Source organism: Bos mutus, chromosome 23, assembly GCF_027580195.1.
Source record: "Bos mutus isolate GX-2022 chromosome 23, NWIPB_WYAK_1.1, whole genome shotgun sequence".
In the NCBI taxonomy this organism is placed as follows: domain Eukaryota; kingdom Metazoa; phylum Chordata; class Mammalia; order Artiodactyla; family Bovidae; genus Bos; species Bos mutus.
Window position 1 is genome coordinate 40,573,927 of NC_091639.1, and position 18,902 is coordinate 40,592,828.

At 47.9% G+C, this 18,902-nt stretch overlaps 1 protein-coding gene across 4 annotated transcripts in view; it reads right to left on the minus strand.

Annotated features, from left to right (window-relative positions):
- Positions 1-18,902, minus strand: part of PPARD (peroxisome proliferator activated receptor delta) — an 85,502-nt gene that overhangs the window by 43,599 nt on the left and 23,001 nt on the right. The window contains exon 1 of one of the 4 annotated variants that reach the window (XM_070361236.1): positions 18,595-18,633. The exons of the other annotated variants lie outside the window; for them this stretch is intronic. Coding sequence (XP_070217337.1) covers positions 18,595-18,618 — 24 coding nt within the window. The 5' untranslated portion in view covers positions 18,619-18,633. Of the gene's footprint in view, positions 1-18,594; positions 18,634-18,902 lie in introns of those variants that run through there. 4 annotated transcript variants of the gene reach the window in all.

Consider the following 18,902-nt stretch of genomic DNA (forward strand, 5'->3'; position numbering starts at 1 on the left):
AAAACTCTACACTCTGTTCATCCAGAACTTTCTAGCACACCAGGAGCTCCCTGCCTCTGGGCCTTGGCATAGACTGTTCCTCCCACCTGAGCCATCTCATCCCCTTAACTTTCTTTGTCCTTCAATCTCAGCTTATATCACCTCCTCAGATAAGCCTCCTGCAGTGTGCTCCTGAGATCTCTATCTCCAAGCACGTCCCTTCCCACACTTTCTTGCTATTGCATTTTACTTAGTTATTTAATCTAGAGATGTGTTATTTATTTTCTTGCTTGCTTTATAACAGGGGTATAACATATCCACTGTTAAGAGTGTGCTGTCTGTGTCAGTCTTAAGTATGCAGATCCACAAAGTCTTACATTTTTATCCTTCACAAAATCATCACTCAGTTCAAGACAGCAAACATTTCCAGCACCCCAGAAGATTCTTCATGCCTCTTCCCAGTCAATGGCCCCACGGAGAGCTAACTACTATTCTGATGTCTATCAACGTCTGTTAGTTTTGCCTGGTGCGCATCCAGCATCTCCTGAGTGAGAACCCACAGGGGACAGGCACTGAGTCGTTCCTGCTGCTCTCTGGACCCAGGAAGTGCTGGGCACAGGGCAGGGATTTAACTACCTGCTTACTGAACGAGCAGACCAGGCTGGGAATGGTGTCCAGGAGGCACGTTGCATCTCTGCACCTCTGCCCGAGCTATCCTACCAGAGTGTCCTCCCTTTGTCACTGGTCTCACTCTGACAGTCCTTCTCTTTCAAAGATTTGGTTCATGTTTGCTCCCCTTTCAGGAAGCTTGCCCCCAAGTATCTGCCACCCACCATGTTCACCCCACACATGCTGCTTCCCGTGCTTTCTGGGTATGTACGTTTAGATTCTATTCCTCAAACAATCTAAGTCTTTCAAAGGCTGTTGTTCAGTTACTCAGTCCTGTCTGACTCTTTGTGATGCCACTGACTACAGTACACCAGGTTTCCCTGTCCTTCACCATCTCCTGGAGCTTGCCCAATCTCACGTCCATCGAGTCAGTGATGCCATCCAACCATCTCATCCTCTGTCGTCCCCTCCTCCTCCTGCCTTCAATCTTTCCCAGCATCAGGGTCTTTTCCAATGAGTCAACTCTTTGCATCAGGTGGCCAAAGTATTGGAGCTTCAGCTTCAGCATCAGTCATTCAATGAATATTTAGGACTGATTTCCTTTAGGATTGAGTGGATGGATCTCCTTGCAGTCCAAGGGACTCTCAAGAGTCTTCTCCAACACCACAGCTCAAAAACATCAATTCTTCGGTGCTCAGATTTCTTTATGGTCCAACTCTCACATCCATACATGACTACTGGAAAAACCACAGCTTTGACTAGACAGACCTTTGGCAGCCAAGTAATGTCTCTGCTTTTTAATATGCTGTCTAGCTTTGTCACAGCTTTTCTTCCAAGAAGCAAGCATCTGTTAATTTCATGGCTGCAATCACCATCTGCAGTGATTTTGAGTCCAAGAAAATAAAATCTGTCACTGTTTCCATTGTTTCCCCATCTATTTGCCATGAAGTGATGGACTGGATGCCATGATCTTCATTTTTCTCCTTTCAAAGAAGAGACCCTGTTTTGCTCTTCATTAAATGGAGCACCACCACTCTCACCTCCTCACTGGTCTAACCTGCAAAAGATTCTTCTTTTCTGTCTTCCCCACAGGGCTCTGAGGATCATACCAGAAAGCGGCTATGAACATGTTTTATAACCCACAGTTCACTCAACAAATCTAAAGCATTTTACTGCTCTAGTTACATGAATGCTTATTGGAAAATTATTGGTCAAACTATATATACATTATCTCTACCAAAAAAATGGTTCAAAAGAAACATTCCCAATATACAGTTAAGTGAAAAAGAAGCTAGGTATCAAAACAAACAAACAAACAATTCAGCATGTTCCCCACTACCATGGGGACAGAGGTAGGAACAGGAAATATACATGTACACAGGAGTATATGCATGGGAAAATATTGGAAGAATACACAGGATACTGGTCGTCCTCACCTTTGTCCTTTGGGCATGGGGCTGGGGGTCCTACGTCTTGTCCGTCAGTCTCTTTTTGTCATATAACTTTGTCTATGTGTTACTTTTATATAATTAACGTTTTACCATAAAAATAAGCTAAGCTGCCTAAAGCTCATCCTGAGGGTAAATGGAGGGCAGCCTACTGATACGTGGGCTCAGGCCCCAGAAGCCAGACAGACACTGCAACAGGCCTGGAGGCAGAACTTCAGCCCCCATCAAATCTGGAGAGATGGAAACATATGTGAGCACACCCAGAGTGACCCGGAGCCTCACAAGGAGCAACAGCTGATACAATTCCAGCTTTTATTTGGCCAAAAGCTGGGAGCTGAGAGCCTAGGGCCACGGGGAGCAGGGGGTCTGGGGATCAGTGTCACCTACCCGGTCAAGTGGCCCAGATGAGTGTGGGCCTGGCTTCCCTACCTCCAGACAAAGGCCGGGAGAAGCAACTGGAGGGAGAAGGCAGGACAAGGGCCTCCGGGAGGCTGCTCGTTTTCCCAGCTCTAAGACTCCACGCAGCACAGGGCAGGGCTTCCTGGGGCCAGAAACAACCACGAGCTAGACGTGGGGAGACAGATGGCAGCAACCTGTCTGCCCTGAGGCCCGACTGTCTGCCTGTCTCATCTCCAGCGCCACCCATGCCAAAGCCTCACCCTTGATCTTGAGGAGTCACAGGACCTTCAGGGTCAACCAAAACACTCCAGCAGAAAGGTCGACAGGGAGGTGGATTCCGCCATTGCCTTTTTGCTTTATGTTTGGGTGGATTCTGGGCTGGGGTCTCAATCTTCAAGTCATACTCCTTGAAGCTATCCCCTCATCCCCCAATCTTTCCCAAGATCCAAATAACCCAAGCACCAAATGAACTAAGTACTGTCATCCAAGTGCCAAATATCTCCCCACCCCACCCCCTTCCTCTGTCATCTGAATTCCTCCAAAGTCTGTCAGGGGGCCCCAGCTTCCACTCTTTTGCCCTCTCCCGAGGCTGCAGCCAGGATGTCTTTCTAGATCACAAAGCATGTCACATCTTCCCTGCTTAAGACTCTTCCAAAACTCCTCGCCACCATAAGAAACACCCCAGACTCTTGGTCGTGCTGTCCAAGGCCTTTCTTAACTTTTTTTTTTTTTACAACTGGTCATACCTCGAGGCATGCGGGGCATGCATTCCCAGACCAGAAATTCAACCCATGCTCTCTGCAGTGGAAGCGCTGAGTCTTAACCACTGGACCACCAGAGAAACCCCCCAAAACCCTTCCCGATTCAGCCTCTGCCTTCTTTCCCCTCTGCCCGGGGGTCTGAGTGTGCTGTGCTCCCCACACATGGCCCCAGGCCTTAGCCACACCCTTCCTGCCAGCCCCGCCCCCTCACCTCGCTGAGGTCCTGGTGTCTGGGAGGAAGCCCCTCCACCCCCAGCCCACTGAGGGTCAGGTGAGCCCACTGGGCTTCGTTTCAGCTTCCTGGCCATCAAGTGAGGCCACACCCCTCCCTGACAGGCTGGTGAGAGGGCATGTGAACAGTGAACGCTCAGATCAAACTGCTCCGTACTACAGAACTTGGAGTATCAGAACCACCACAGTGAGTTCGCTTCCACAGCCTTCGGTTCCCAGCTTCCCCACGACCTCTCCTTGCCCTTTGCCTCCGTCACATGGTACCAAGGCCCACTGACCACCACCCTGAAGCCCTCTCTTCCGGGGGCTCCGCCCTCTGCTGCGTGCTTTACTTTACCCCTGCCTGAACCTCCCTGACACATGCTTCTCCCCGCGCCTGTCTTTGGTTGGCCTCCCTGCTCACCACACAAACCACCTGCTGGGGTTTTCTGCATTGTGGCTGCATATTCCGCCTCTTCCTGGGCTGCTGTCTTGCGGATGGAGGCCTGGCAGGGCCTCCTCATGCATCCAGAATGTAACCAGTGATCGTTGCGCTGGGACCCTGGCAGCCCTGACCCTTGCGCCCAGCAGAGCGCCTGGCAGGTGGCACATGCTCAGCTTGAGTCTGCAGAACTGATCGCCACATGCTTCTTTCCTCTCCTGCCACCTTCTACCTGCGACTCCTCCAAGGCTCCTTGCGCCATCAATGGGACACCACCCCAAGTCACACAGGCTGAAACACAGCACCACTGGGTCCCTCCTCACCATTGACTTTTCAACCATCCACTATTCCCTTCCGCAGACTCTCCTGCTGTTCCGGCTCAGGCCCTGCCCACCCTGCACCTGGCCCTTCCTCTAGACCCTCCCTTGATCCACTCCAGTCTCCCTTCTCCTGCTCATGACATTCCTAAACCCAGATGTGATCTGTCACAACCCTGCCTACAAATCTCCGCAGCCCTCTTGTGCCAAGGCCTCCCACCCGCTGGCCCCAACCTGTCAGCCCAGCCACAGTGGGTAGAGCAGCAAAACAAGTGACGTGCACCAAGTGCTTCCCACGCGTCTCTTAACCCCTTTAAGAATCAGGACTACAATTTTACAGAGGAAACCGAGGACAGGAGGGCTAAGTAACTTGCCCAGGGTCACAGTCGAGGCTCATGAGCAGTGTCCTAGGTCAGAACTAACTTTTCAATTCTTCAGTCTTCCCTGAAAGATTGGATCTTTAAGGGCTGGGATGTGCCTTTTAAAAAAACCTTTGCGGCAAGCTTCGCGCTGCCTCCCTGACTTCCCAAAGGGAACTGAGAGAGTGGTGGAAGAGGAGAGCGCACAATAGGTGTTTCTGAGATGGACATCGAAGATGCTGTGGGTCCTAGAAATTATTCCTACAATTTCATTTTAGTCCTAAGAAGGAATATCCATGTTTAACGGTTTAGAAATTTTATAGTAAATAAAAGCTGTATTTTCTTTACATACAATTAACTGCAGCATCCTGGGATTCCTAATTAACCAGTGTGCATAAAATATTTATGCCTATTTTACGGGACCTATTTTCCAGGAGAAGGATTTACTACTTCCAAAGGTTTACGCTGTGACAAGCTGCCAGGGACAGCGCAGTGCAGCCCTGCCAGGTGCCTGGCCAGAAACACCGCTCCCAATGGCGACCCCGTTCCTGGAGCAGTGTCTCCTGGCAGGGCCGCGGTGTGTCCAGGAACAGGCTGCACTCCTGCCGCCAGCCTCCAACTGTCTATGGGCCTGGAACCTGGCTCTTCGAATACATGGCTCCCAGCCCAGAAACTCCCACAAAGCTGCCAGCTGTTCCCACTTCCTCAGGTTCTGGGGGACCACTGCTGGGGTTAGAATGAAGGGGCAAAAACCACCCCAACAGTAACAATGATGATGAAGATAAAAGGCAAAGAGCAGAGGAAAGGGCACAGGAGAACTGAGCAACAGAGAACGCTGGTATAAACCCTGGGGCCTGTCTGGGTGCCGACTAAGCTGGTGGGTAAGGGGTGATTCCTCACACCTTCCTCAACTCCGGCCTTCTTACCCCCATTCTGACCTGCATTTGTTGACTCATCTATTCTCCCCTCTGGAACGGGGACTCCTTGACTGGTCCTAGTAGCTAGCGGACAGAAGGCTCTAAATTGATGCTGAATGAATGGTGGCAGACCTTGCAAATATCACCTCTCTTCTTCTCCCTTAGTGACAGAAGCCACATTTTATTTCATTTGGCAATGGGTCCATCTAAAAGACTTCTCAGCCTACCTTACCGCTATGGGAGGCCAAAGACACAGGAGTCAGCAAAGCTCTGTAAGGGGAACACAGTTAGCGTATGTCCTTTTTATCCTCCCCCCATATCACCTTGTGGACGACATGACAGCTGGAGCTCCAGCAGCCATCACAGACCACATGCAACCCTGGGGCTGGAAGCCATGCACTCAGAGTGGCAAAGCAGGGAGCACGCCTATACTGTCTCCTCTAGATTTCTTTTAAATACCTAACAAAGAATGAATTTCTAGTGGTTTAAGCCACTGGTCTCTGCTTACTAGCTGCGAAATATAATTCAACAAATCCATGAATAAACCAATTAAACCTGGTTTTCTTAAATTACTCATTGCTGACTTTCAGTTCAAAGGCCAGTCACCATCTTTAATCTCTGGTCTGTGTAATACAATGATAATTTTCCATTAATTATGGACATCAGGAAGATGGAAGGACAAAAGCAATACAAAGATGAGATAGTACAGGTTGAGAGGATGAAGATGATCAGGGATGATGGCAGGAGGAGAAGCAGGAAAATGAGGGGCAGACAAGAGAGGGGAAGTGTGGGGTGGCGGGCTAAGAAGAAAGTGTAAAGGGTGACAGAGCAAAGGAAAGGGGAAGATAAGGGCAGGTGGAGACCATGGAGAGATGAGGAGGAAAGAAGGCAAAAAGAAGAGTCAATGTGTCCCGTGGCAACAGTCACCACTTAAAGAGTACTCACTGTGGGCTGGGCACAGTGCCAGACACTCTGTACCATTCTCTTTAATCCTCATCCTTCTGAGGTAAGTATTATCATGCCCATTATAATTGTGGCTCTGACATACTAAATAACTTCCCCTGAGTCACAGAAAAAAGTAGAGGCAGAAGACATTCTTAAAGTAGCCTTAATGCAGGGGAATGGGGGGCCATCATCCTTCCCTCTCTCTTTTCTCTGTTCTGCTGCCTAGAATGTGGGTGTGATAGCTGGTCCAAGGCAGCCATTTTGGACAATGCAAACAATAGCCACACCCTAAGAATGACAATGGAAAAGGAAATGGCAGCCCACTCCAGTACTCTTGCCTGGGAAATTCCACGGACTGAGGAGCCTGGTAGGCTACAGTCCATGGGGTCGCAAAGAGTCGGACACGACTGAGCAACTTCACTTTCACTTTCAAGAATGACAAAGCAGGGAACTGGAAGGAACCTGCGTTCTTTACAACCTAGTGGAGCTTCTATAACTGCCTGGGACTCCACCTATGCCACTTGGAGTCCACCCATAAATCTAACTATAAATGTTTCAGATCTCACTTTGCTCAATTTTCTTCCAATCTTCAGTAACAGATTCCAAGACTCACTCCTAGAGAGACTGATTCAGTAGTCACTCTCCTAGAAAAATGGCATCAGACTAGAAAAGGCAAAGAAATGATCTAAGAGTCCACAGAAAAAATCTTGATGCCTCAAACCAGCAACTGCTGGTGATCTGCCCCTAGGATTCCCTGAAGTTAAGCATGTGACACTGTAAACCTGTCATTATTTAAAGACAGGGAAGAGGGGAAGAGTTCTTAAAGACACACTTGGGCCCATTTTCAGAAACAAAACAGTGGTTCTATAATCTCAGGCCAGTCTGTAATGGTGCTCACAACCACCCAAGAAAAAAAATAAACTGATGGTTAAGCTTCAGAAAGAGAAGAGCTCCTTTTGAGCAAAAGCACCAGCCTGTCCAAGGGGCAGATGTGCACACAACACCATCATGCAGAATTACTTTCTTACAAGATAGGCTGCAGCTTCCTGTGTACTAGGAATTCTCTCCAACTAGACAGCAAGCTCTTCTTGTCCAGGAAGGAGCTCTCTCTTAGGAATCGTGTGTATTGGCCCAGGCTATCTGCCACCCCCAGCCCTGTGCCTACCTCCGAGTTGAACTGAATCCTGAAATCTCAGCCAAGAGGACTGAGAATCAGAGCTGTCATTGTTCACCACTCCCACCAGACTACAGTCTGATGGACATCCTCTCGTGATCGTCAAAGATCAACTCCCTTCTCTTCTGAGATTACTCTTGTGACAGAATCCCAAGAGTTCAGAGAACTCAGGCAGAACGGAGGAGGGATGGCACAGGCCCTGTTTAGTTCTGCCCAGGCCTATCCAATCTGCCCCTTTTAGCTGCTGAAATCTCAGAGAGGCAGAGCTTTTAACTGGGCTGGATGCAACAGGCAGGCATGGGCGACACTCAGCTCTGAGCAGCTGGCTACTGCACCTTCACATCCTGTCTCCTTCGAGGTACCCGAGTGGGTATAGAATCACCCACTCCTAGAGCAACTGTCCCTTTCCGAAGTGTGACCTTATTCTAAAATTACAGGTTCTCAGGGTTCACTAGGGATCGTAATTAGTTTGTATTCCTTTGCCTGGTACTCAGAGAAGCCAAGTTTGGGGATGGAAAGTGGGGCATGCATTCTTAAGGCTGGAAACTAATTTGCAGGATTTAGTGGCTTTTTCTGGCCACTGGCTTGCTTTTAGTCTCTGGCACCCTCTGCTAGACTGAGAACTGCTACCTTGGGTCCCAGCCACACTTCCATCAACTTGGCACAAAACCTGCCAAAAAATCATCTTTCCTTCTGTCTTTCCCTGCATCTGGGTCTCAAACAACTCTCAGGCTCTTGCTTCTACTCAACCAGAGAAATTCAACTCAACAGGTCACACTGAGCAGTCATCAAGCGATGGGGAGAATGCCAGGAGCTTTAAGCACCAAGAAAAGCAGGGCCCTGTTCTCAAGGGTCTTAGCACCTGGAAAAGACGGGAAATAGGTAAACCAACAATGACCTACAGAGTGATAATTACTATAGAAAGAGACTTCAAGCACAGAAAGAGCAAAAGCCACTCTGTCAAGAGGGATAAAGGAAGGCAGTCAGGGGAGACGGACACTTCCTGGGAGGAACAAAAATGTGCAAAGGTGCAGAAGCCCGGGGTGTGGCCTCCTGGAGCCAGAAGCCATTTACTATATGCCAGAGGCTGCCATTCTACAGATGAGAAAACTGAGGCACAGAATCTTGTCCAAGATCACAAGTTGAAAGGATGAAGACAGGTTCCAAACCAAATAGCTGAACTCTAAAACTTGAGCTTTTAAACATTAGTTTGTGGTATGCAATAGTTCAATTTGCTTAAGTGTAAAATTTAAAGCTAAGCTTACACAGGAAAGGTAAATGGGGGCTAGATCACAAAGGGCTGCATACACTATACTAAGGACTTGGACCTGAACTTGCAGCAACACAGTGAAAGAGCTTCGCCTTCCTGCTACAGTCACAGTCATATTAATAGAAATACTAGATAAGATAAATGATATCCCTAAACATACAGCCAAATTTGAAAGAAAAATACCCCATGTGCCGGAAATGACAAGAAAAAGTGAAACATGAACACTGAGTGGGACTGACACCAGAATGACCTGTGGACTTTTGAACCCACATATGAAGTGGCTTTAATGTCTGGCTGTGACTTTGAGTCCGGATATCAAGATGAGAGCCTCAAAGGGCTGCCCAGAGCAGGACAACAACAAGGAGTTGGTCATTGCTCCGAGGCTCTGTGGAAGGGTGAAAGGGGTGTCAAAACTGAGAAATGAACATAACAACTGAGCCAGGACCTTTAACCCCATGGGCCCACCAAATGCCAACTCTTCTAAGGGAAACTTTCACCTCCCAGGACACAAAAGTTGCCCATAAGAATCCTTTCTGAGGGACTCTGAGCTCATAACCCAAAGTTACAAACCACACAGGGAAATAGACCACCAAGAGGGTCAGCATCGGACATAAAAAGGGAGAAAGCATCTCAAGAATCAGGAATAATAAACTAATTTGAAAGAGATGACAAAATGAGAAGATTCAGATGATGAAAGAGATAGAGCAGCACAGAAAAAACAGATAAGAGATTTGGATGGTGGAGAAGGAAATGGCAACCCACTCCAGTGTTCTTGCCTGGAGAATCCCAGGGACAGGGGAGCCTGGTGGGCTGCCATCTCTGGGGTCGCACAGAGTCGGACATGACTGAAGCGACTTAGCAGCAGCAGCAGCAGTGTTAAACTGGCTATAATAGCACCGTAAGAGCTTAGAGAAAAATTCTGAGTCTGTGTACTACTCCTAATTTCCCTTTTTTTCCCTGCCTCAGGAGTCTTAGAGGGCAGAGTCCTCTATCACCAGCTTTCCAGCAGTAGTTACAGTATAAAAGTATCTGTGAAGATTAATTTCAGAAATAGTGGCTTGTATTATAAAAAGGTATATATGACTTTTTCTTTAACCCAAGGGGCTAATTAGAAAATGCTGTATACTTATTTGCAATTAAACATTTGTTCTTCCAACTTAATTTGTATCATTAAGAAGCTTCAATTTAAGTTTTATATACATGTACCAATATTTTTTGAACATTATTAAAGGAATTAGAACTCTCAAAAAAAAAAAAAAAAAAACTTGGATGGTAGAATGGTCAACAGATATCTAAGGAATTCCAGGAGACTACAGTACAAAAAATGGGACTCTCCAAGTCTAAATTTATCTAAAATTATTCCAAAATACAAAAACAAAAAAAAAAAATTTTAAGCGAGTCTTTGGGTAGAAGTAGCACACCAAATTCTGAGCAAGAAAAAGAGAAACACGGCTTCCCTCGTGGCTCAGCAGTGAAGAGTTCACCTGCCAATGCAGGAGGTTCGATCCCTGGTCCAGGAAGACCCCACATGCCTCAGAGTAACGAAGCCCAGGCGCTACAACTACAGGGCCTGCGCTCTGGAGCCTGGGAGCTGCAACTATCGAGCCCACGGGCCACAATGGCTGAAGCCTGCGTGCCCTAGAGCCCGTGTCCTGCAATAAAAGCAGCCACCACAATCAGAAGCCCATGCATTGCAGTGGAGAGTAGCCCCCACTCGCCACCATTAAAGAAAAGCCTGCCCAGCAATGAAGACCCAGCACAGCCATAAATAAATAAATAAAATTATTTTTAAAAAGAAAAACAAATCCACGCTTACTTTCAAATGGTTCTAGGGATCTCCCTGGTGATCTAGTGGCTAAGACTCCAAGCCCCAGTGGAGGGGGTCCAGGTTCAATCCCTGGTCAGGGAACTAGATTCCACATACTACAACTAAGACCTGGTAGAGCCAAATAAATAAAAATGGTGTTTAAAAATGGTTCTAAACAAAAGTACAGAGATACAGAAATGCATTAACTAAGTTTAAGTAAAAAGAATACAAATATTCACTATACTATTTTCATGTTTTTTTGAAAGTAAAAAGATAGCGGGAAAGAAGAGAAAATGTAGGAGTAAGAACAGAAATAGATGTATAATTTTCAGACTAGTAAAGAGAATTAAAAAAAACCCAATCGGGGCTCCCTTGGTGGTTCAGTGGTAAAGAAGTCACCTGCCAATGCAAAAGACATGGGTTCGATCCCTGGTCCAGGAAGATCCACATGCCACGGCAGGGGAAGAAAATCTCAAACAGAAGGCAGGAAAGGAGAAAAACAAGCAGAAAAGGAAGGCACATTAAAAGTACTCAAAAACATGATAATATATTTAAGTGAAACCCCCAAATGTAAATAAACTCATTTAAGACAGTTTCAGATCTGACTTAAAATTTTAAATCCAGCCACATTCTGTTTATGAAAGAAACTCCTAAAACACAATGACACGCAAAGGTTGAAAATACAAGGAAAACAACCACCACCAGCTGGGCTAGCACTAGTGTCATCAGACTTTAAGGCAAAAAGCAGGAACGATAAGATTTGGTGACTGATTTAAAGGGACATGGAGGGCAACCATAAGGTGACCGAGGGCATGGAGATGCTCCCGGTAAGGCGGGGCAGTGGGGAGAGCAGGTCTGGCAGAGAAGGGGTAGAAGCCCCCGGATGCGCGCACACAGGCAGGGGAAAGGGAGAGGAATCCGGGCAGCACCGAGAGCAAGAGGGGAGACGAAAGCTTCATCTCCCAGAGGGCAGGGCCCATCTCTTTCTGCTGCATCTTTCCAGAGTCTAATAAGGTACGAGGCACAAAGCAGGTGCTGGTAACTGCATGAGCGATAAGAAAACAATACACGAGTAGGTGAGGACCAAACAAGAGAGGTCTCAGAGCTGCAAGGAAAGAAGCTGTGCCATCTGTAAGGCCTGTGATCTCCACAGTGACCAGGGGCAGCATCTTCTTACAGGGACGGGGGTGAGGGGGAGGACTGGAGCAAGCTCCCGGGGAATGGGACACGACACCCGTGAGTGACGAACAAAGGGTAACTACTGCTAGAGAGCCGTAACTGACTCCACGCAGGGCACAGCTCTGCCCCCAACAAGCGCTGCCTTGGCCATCCAGCTCTTCCTTCAAATCCCAGTGTACTATCTGCAGACTTAGCCAAGAAACAAGCAAACAACACGACTCATCTTTGGAAAAAAGAACTGCTGTGAGACCACAGGCAAGAGGCTGCCGCTGTGACCCGGGGAGACCTGCCTCCACGTTCCTGGCCCCTGTCCTGGGCAGGCCCTCCTGGACAGGAACTGTGTGGACGGCAGCAGGGACTGCGGCCAGTGGTGACTCAGGCAGCGTGGGTGCCCGCCGCCTCCAGAGGGGGCAGCCCGCGCCATTTGCGTCTGGCTTCCTGGAAGCATTTCTTCATTTCTCCTTTTGCAGACCCACAACTTCCAGAGTGACATCTCTCCTGATGACTAAAGAGGGCATGTCAAGCAGCCACTGGAACCCACGTCTTCTTACACACCCCTGACCAACCCAACTTTACTCACTCCCCAACACCTCCACACTCGACAGGGGAAGTGGCCAGAGGGTGCCCCAGGGCCTGAGGGAGACAGGAAATGATGTGGCACTGCCCGTGGCCACAGTGAGGGCCCAGGAGGTCCGAGCTCCGCTCAGCCACCACCGGTTCCCCAACAGGTGGGACTTCGGTGGCCCAAGGAAAGGGGCATGTGACTAAACTAAGGGGTTCCTGGGTCAGAGAGTGTCAGAGTTCAGAAGACCACAGGACTTCCTCTCTTAAGTTAACTCAGATTCAAGGGAACAGGGAGTCAGAAACTCTCCGAGACTGCTGAGACAGGGTAAATTAGTGTAACTCTCTAGAGTTAGGCAAAATTTATCAATCTCCTAACTTTTAAAAAATGTTTATACATTTGGCGGCGGCGGGTCTTGGTTGCATTTTGTGGTGAGTGAGCTCTCTAGCTGTGGCTCAGCAGTCACTCCGCAGCAAGTGGGACCTCAGTTCCCTGACCAGGGACCAAAGCGGCATCCCCTGCACTGCAAGGTGGGTTCTTAGCCACTGGGCCACCAGGGAGGTCCCAATATCCTTACTTTTGACTCATTCAGAATGATACACACACTCTCTCTCTTTTTAACTCTTTGGCTGCACTGCACAGCACAATCTGGGACGTTAATTCCACGACAGGGATGGAATCCGTGACCCCTGCACTGGAAGCAGGGCGATTTAACCACTGGCCTGCCAGGGAAGTGCCTCTCTCTCCTTTAAAACCAAGTATCTACCAAGTGCCAGGAATTACGCCAGGTAGTGGGTTAGTTCTTACCAGGGCAGACAACGTGACTGCCCTCAAAGAACTTCTGTTCCAGTCAGGGATTCAGACAACCGGATAAGGTATCAACCAGAAAAGATACCAGGTTATCTTATTAACCAATCAGATAAGATCAATTTTGAGTATAGGAAGTAGTATATATAATAGCAAACAATGAGAACCGACCCAAATGTGCATCAGCAGAACTGGTTAAGTAAGCTCAGGTAAACTCCTAAGAAGGGACACTGCTCTGCTTAAAAATGCATTTTTGAAAACTATATTCAAATTGCTAGTGATATGAATATTTAAAGCAGATTTCAAAACAGCATCACAATTACGTTCAGTGCAAAAACCCAACCACACAAGACCACGTACCATATGATCCCATTTATACAAAATGTCCAGAGCAGGCGAATCTGTGGAAACAAAGTAGACTGGAGATTGTCTGGGGCAGAGGGGTGGTGCATGGAGACAGTGAACATTAATGGACGCAAGATTTCCTTCTGAGATGAGAAAAGGTTCTAAAATTAATTATGGTAATGGTTACACAACTCTGAAAATATACTGAAAACTATCAAATTGTACATTTTAAATGGATGGACTTCATGGTATATGGATTATACCCCAATAAAGCTGCTGAATAACAGTATCACGATATGACTTCAATTTGGTTTTTCAAAAAGAGGATTTTGTGGGAATTCCTTGGCTGTCCAGTGGTTAAGACTCTGCACTTCTGCCTGGGTTTGATCCCTGGTGGGAGAACCAAGATCCTACATGTTGTGTGGCTGGGCAAAAAATAAAAACAAGAAGAGGGTATATGAAGGCGTTTATGTACAGGAGAGAGAGAGAAAGCATGGAAATGCTCCAACCATCAAAACATTAACTGAGCAATTCTCTGAGAGGAAGGTTCTGGGTAATTTCTGTTTCCCTCTATATTTTCCAAATATTCTAAAATGTAGGCATTATTTTAACTGACAAAAGCAATCAGCCTGGGTTTTCAAATCTTCAAGGGGACCTTAAAGTAGATAGAAGGCACAAAACCAGAAGGATCCAACTGCTGTGCTAGCTTGGATATATCTAGTGGAGTCATGTTCTTTGCACCAAAGATAACCAGGCAGCTCAGCAAAGGGATTTTATATTCCAGATAAATGAGACCCAGTAGGCCCTGGTTAAGGATCTCCTGAGCACTGGCAGAGCTAGCTCCCTTCTGTAAACACTTTAAAATGAAACCAGCAGTCACCAGAGAGCTCAGATACTACCAAAGAATGCAGAAGAGGGTGAGCTGAGCAGATGCAGTCTGAAACCTGGAGGCCATCAGAAGTCACAACCACACTCCTGGATGCGATGTGTGAGGCCCTCAGGATAATCTCTCAGGTCCCACTTGAACTGCTCTGATCAGTGACTTCAAAGACGCCTTTCTGAAAAGTCAGTGGTCCTCCCACCAGGCTGCCCGCTCTGGTCAATGGGGAGCTTTAAAACGCAGATCCTTGGACTTCATTCCTGGAAATTCTAATTTCCAGGAGAAATCAGAGGCCTGAGACAAGGCCCAGGAAACTACATTTCTTCCAAAACTCCCTAGTGAATCTGCCAGCTGAGTCTTGTCTGGGAATCACCGGACGAGACACCCCCTGGGACGACGCGCAACAGGGCCCGTCTGCACATCTGGCGGCCGTGCCGGGATCCCACGGACAAGAGCTAAGCGCAGGAGGGGAGGCTCAGCGGGGAAATTCCGGGCGTGTTCCGCAGTCAGTGCCGAAGAGCCTGGGGGACAGCCAGCAGATCCCCAAGACAAAGCCAATGCTGGAAGGTTCTCTTGGGCACAATGATCTGAGATGCTAACCTGTGAAAAAGAAGTAAGAAGTCCAACTTCTGGGCTTCCCTGGTGGCTCAGTGGCAAAGAATCTGCCTCTAATGATAGAGACGTGGATTCGATCCCTGGGTTGGGACGATCCCCTGGAGGAGGAAATGGCAACCCACTCCAGTATCCTTGCCTGGAAAATCCCAAGGACAGAAGAGCCTTGCAGCTACAGTCCATGGGGTCACCAGAGTCAGACACGACTGAGTCACTAAACAACAACAACAACCGTGCCGCTTCTGCTCTGGGAGGTCAAGAGAAATTAGTTCCTTCCAACGCCACACGCGAGCCAACAGCTCTGCAGGCGCCAAGGAGTAGGAAGCAGAAAGGGATGCAGTGCGGTGTGGCAGAGCGAGCCCTGGGCCTGAGTTGGCTGTGGGTTCTAATCCCTGCTCTGCACCATCGTCGTCAGTGGTTAAAGACGGCATCCTTGCTGCGACTCCCTCCTTGAATCTGGCTGGTCCAGGATCTGCTCTGACATGTGGCAGGGGCCCCCACTCAGACGGCTGAGGGAACGAAAACCCAGTGTTCTAACAAATAACCTTGTTACAGAACCCTCTGACCAGGAGCTCCCACTTTTAGTGCCCTTCTTGGCCAGGGGCACGTCTCCATACCTCAGGTCTGGGAACTATTTACAATCCCCTGTAACGGGGAAGGACCCTGCCAGCAGGCACCCAGCGTTCCAGGATGACTCACCGTCCCTCGCCACAGCCGCGTCCCCCCTGGCCTCCCTTCTTCCCGTTACAGTGTCATCTTTGTCCTGGCCACCTCGGGGCAAAACATCAACCTCGCAGGAGCCGCTGTCTCCCTTCAGCATCCAGGGAACAAGACTTGGCCTCCACACCTCTCCACTCCACCCCACCGCCCAGAGGCACGGTCCTCACGGCAGGCAGACCTGAGAGTGCTGCTCTTCAAGTTGCTAGCTGTGTGCCATACATGAGTTTTTTGACCTCTCTGGGGCTTAGTCTCCTCAGCTGCAAACAATATACATCAGTAACACCTTCTTTTTGAGGTGGTTTCCCAGATATGAGTCAAGAAAACACAGCCAAAGTACATAATACAGAGAAGGCGCTCCATACGAAGCAACGGTTACTATAGGCCAGAAACTTTCCCCTCAGTTATTAATACAGACCTCTCCTAACCTAAGTCTCTGACTGGGTGTCACTCTCCATTTTGACCCCTCTTATATGATCTGAGCAAGTTAATCGTCCTAGATAAGAGCCACCAGCTTACTTTCCTGCCCAAAGGCCTCCCACGTCTCGCATGTTCTCGCATCAGTCTCAGCTTCCCAGCCAGGCCTGGAAGAATGTCTGCCTTCAAGGCCCTGCCCCACCCCTTGGCGCCCTCCAAGCCAATCCCACCCTCAGGGCAACTTGCTATAGGAGGCAGCCTTCGAAAAGGACCCGCAAACACACCCGCCTCCTAGCATTCAGGCCCTCGTGTAATAGCCTGCTGACTCAGACACTGCCGGATCCTAAATGTTGTTTAAAGCTGATGCTGGGAAAGATTGAAGGCAGGAGAACAAGAGGATGAGATGGTACTCGATGGCATCACGGACTCAATGGACATTAGTTTGAGCAAACTCTGGGAGATGGTGAAGGACAGGGTGATGGGGTAGCCTGGCGTGCTGCAGTCCATGAGGCTGCAGAGTCAGACGTGACTGAGCGATTAAACAACAGCAGCAAAGTTCTGGAGTAATCTGTTATGAAGCAATGGATAATCCTCCTGATTTCCCCAATCACATCACAGCTGTTGCTCTTTTACTCACAGCTGCCTTTCCTACAACATCTCTGCCTACCACAATCCTGCCCAGCCTACAAGGCCCACCCCAGATGCTAAATGCTCACCTGAGCTGTTCTTAGTTCAATTCAGTTGCTCAATCGTGTCTGACTCTTTGCTACCCCATGGACTGCAGCACTCCAGGCTTCCCTGTCTTAAGGCTTTTGTCAAACCAGCAACTGTCAAACCAGCTTCCTCTTCCACACCTCACCATGGCAACTGTCGCACTGTATCCAAATCAATCTGTTTGTTATATTCATGTGCAAAAATATCTGTCAGGGTTATTCACGGCAGCAAAAGACTGGAAATCACCTGCACGCCCATCAATAAACGAGAGGATGGCACACTCATGCGAGAGACGAGGGAGCAGTGAAAAAGAATGAGGAAGCTCCAGGTGTACTGACATGCAAGGGTGGACAAGACATAAGACGTGAAGCGAGGAGCAGACCAGTGCGCACAGCAGACAGTCATCTGCCTGGAAAGTAATAATGTCATAGCAGAAAAGAAGTAAGTACGCACCCATAAACCAAAGTGGCTAAGACAGCTGCCTCCGCCAGGGGTGCTGGGCAGCTGAGAGACGGGGAGGGAAAGAGGGAATACTTTCTGAATTTTGTAGCATGTCAAGAATTTTCAATTCAAGGGACCTCCTGGTGGTCCGGCAGCTCAGATTCCTTGCTCCCAAGGCAGGGGCTCAGGTGTGACCCCTGACCAGGGGACTGGATCCCACACTCTGCAATAAGAGTTTGCATGCCACAACTAAGACCTGGTGCATTCAAATAAATAAATATTAAAAAAGAATTCTCAATTCAAAAATAAGCAACTCCTAAGAAAGAGCTTTCCTGCTAAGACCAGGAACAAGACAAGGATCTCCACTTTCACCACTTCATTCTATATTATACTGGAGATTCTAGGCAGCGCACTTAAGTGAGAAAAAGAAAAGTTATCCAGATTGGAAAGTAAAAAGTAAAACGATCTCTGTGAGCAGAAGACATGGTCTGATACATAGAAAATCCTAAGAAATCCACTTAAAAAACAGAACTAATAAATAAGTTCAGTAAGGTTGAAGTATACAAAATGAATATATAAAATTTAACTGTATTTCTATACACTAGCAATGAAGCAGTAAGTCCACAAGTCCACAGTGTCTAATAAACACTAGAAGCAGGGACTGGTGGTGCAGTCGTTAAGACTGTGCTCCCAACACAGGGGTCAGGGTTTGATCCCTGGGCAGGGAACTAGATCCCACAGGCCGCAACTGACAGGTTGCATGCCGTGACTCAACATCCTGCATGCTACAACGAAGACTTGGAACAGCCAAATAAATAAATAATAAATAAAATAAATATTTTTTTAGAAGCAGAGGATAGGAGACAATAGAAGAAAATAAATAGAAGACTTCCTGGAGACTCCAAAACATTTGTCTTTAGCAACTAAGGGCTCTACAGGAGTTCAGGAAAGAAGACAAATACGTAGATGTATTCTGGTGACACAGGGGCTTGCCAGGCGGCGCGAGTGATAAAGACCCTGCCTGCCAGCACAGGAGACTAAGAGGGGCAGGCTCCATCCCTGGGTTGGGAAGACCCCCTGGAGGAGGGCACGGCAACCCATTCCAGTATTCTTGTTTGGAGAATCCAATGGACAGAGGAGTCTAGTGGGCCATAGTCCACGGGGTCACAAAGAGTTGGACACGATTAAATCGACTTAGCACACATCCTGGTGATATATCTTGAACTTCAAGAAAAACGAAAATTCTTACACCTTTCAGAGAAGGAAAAAAACAGATTACTTACAGAGGACTTAGAATCCAACTTCATACTGGAGTCTTCTTATCCACTATTCGTACTGAAACATGGAGCAGTAACCCGCAAATTCTGATTCTATATGCAACAGTGCTATCAATCAAGAGGGCGGGCGTGGGTAGCTTTGGACAGCGCGGCTGGGTATGTAAGATGGTGCAGCCACTACGGTAAACAGCATGGTGGTTCCTTCAGAAATTAAAAATAGACTTATCATGTAACCCAACAATTCTACTTCTGGGTATGTACCCAGATGAAAGGATCATCAACAGATGATACACAAATGGATGATACACAGATGG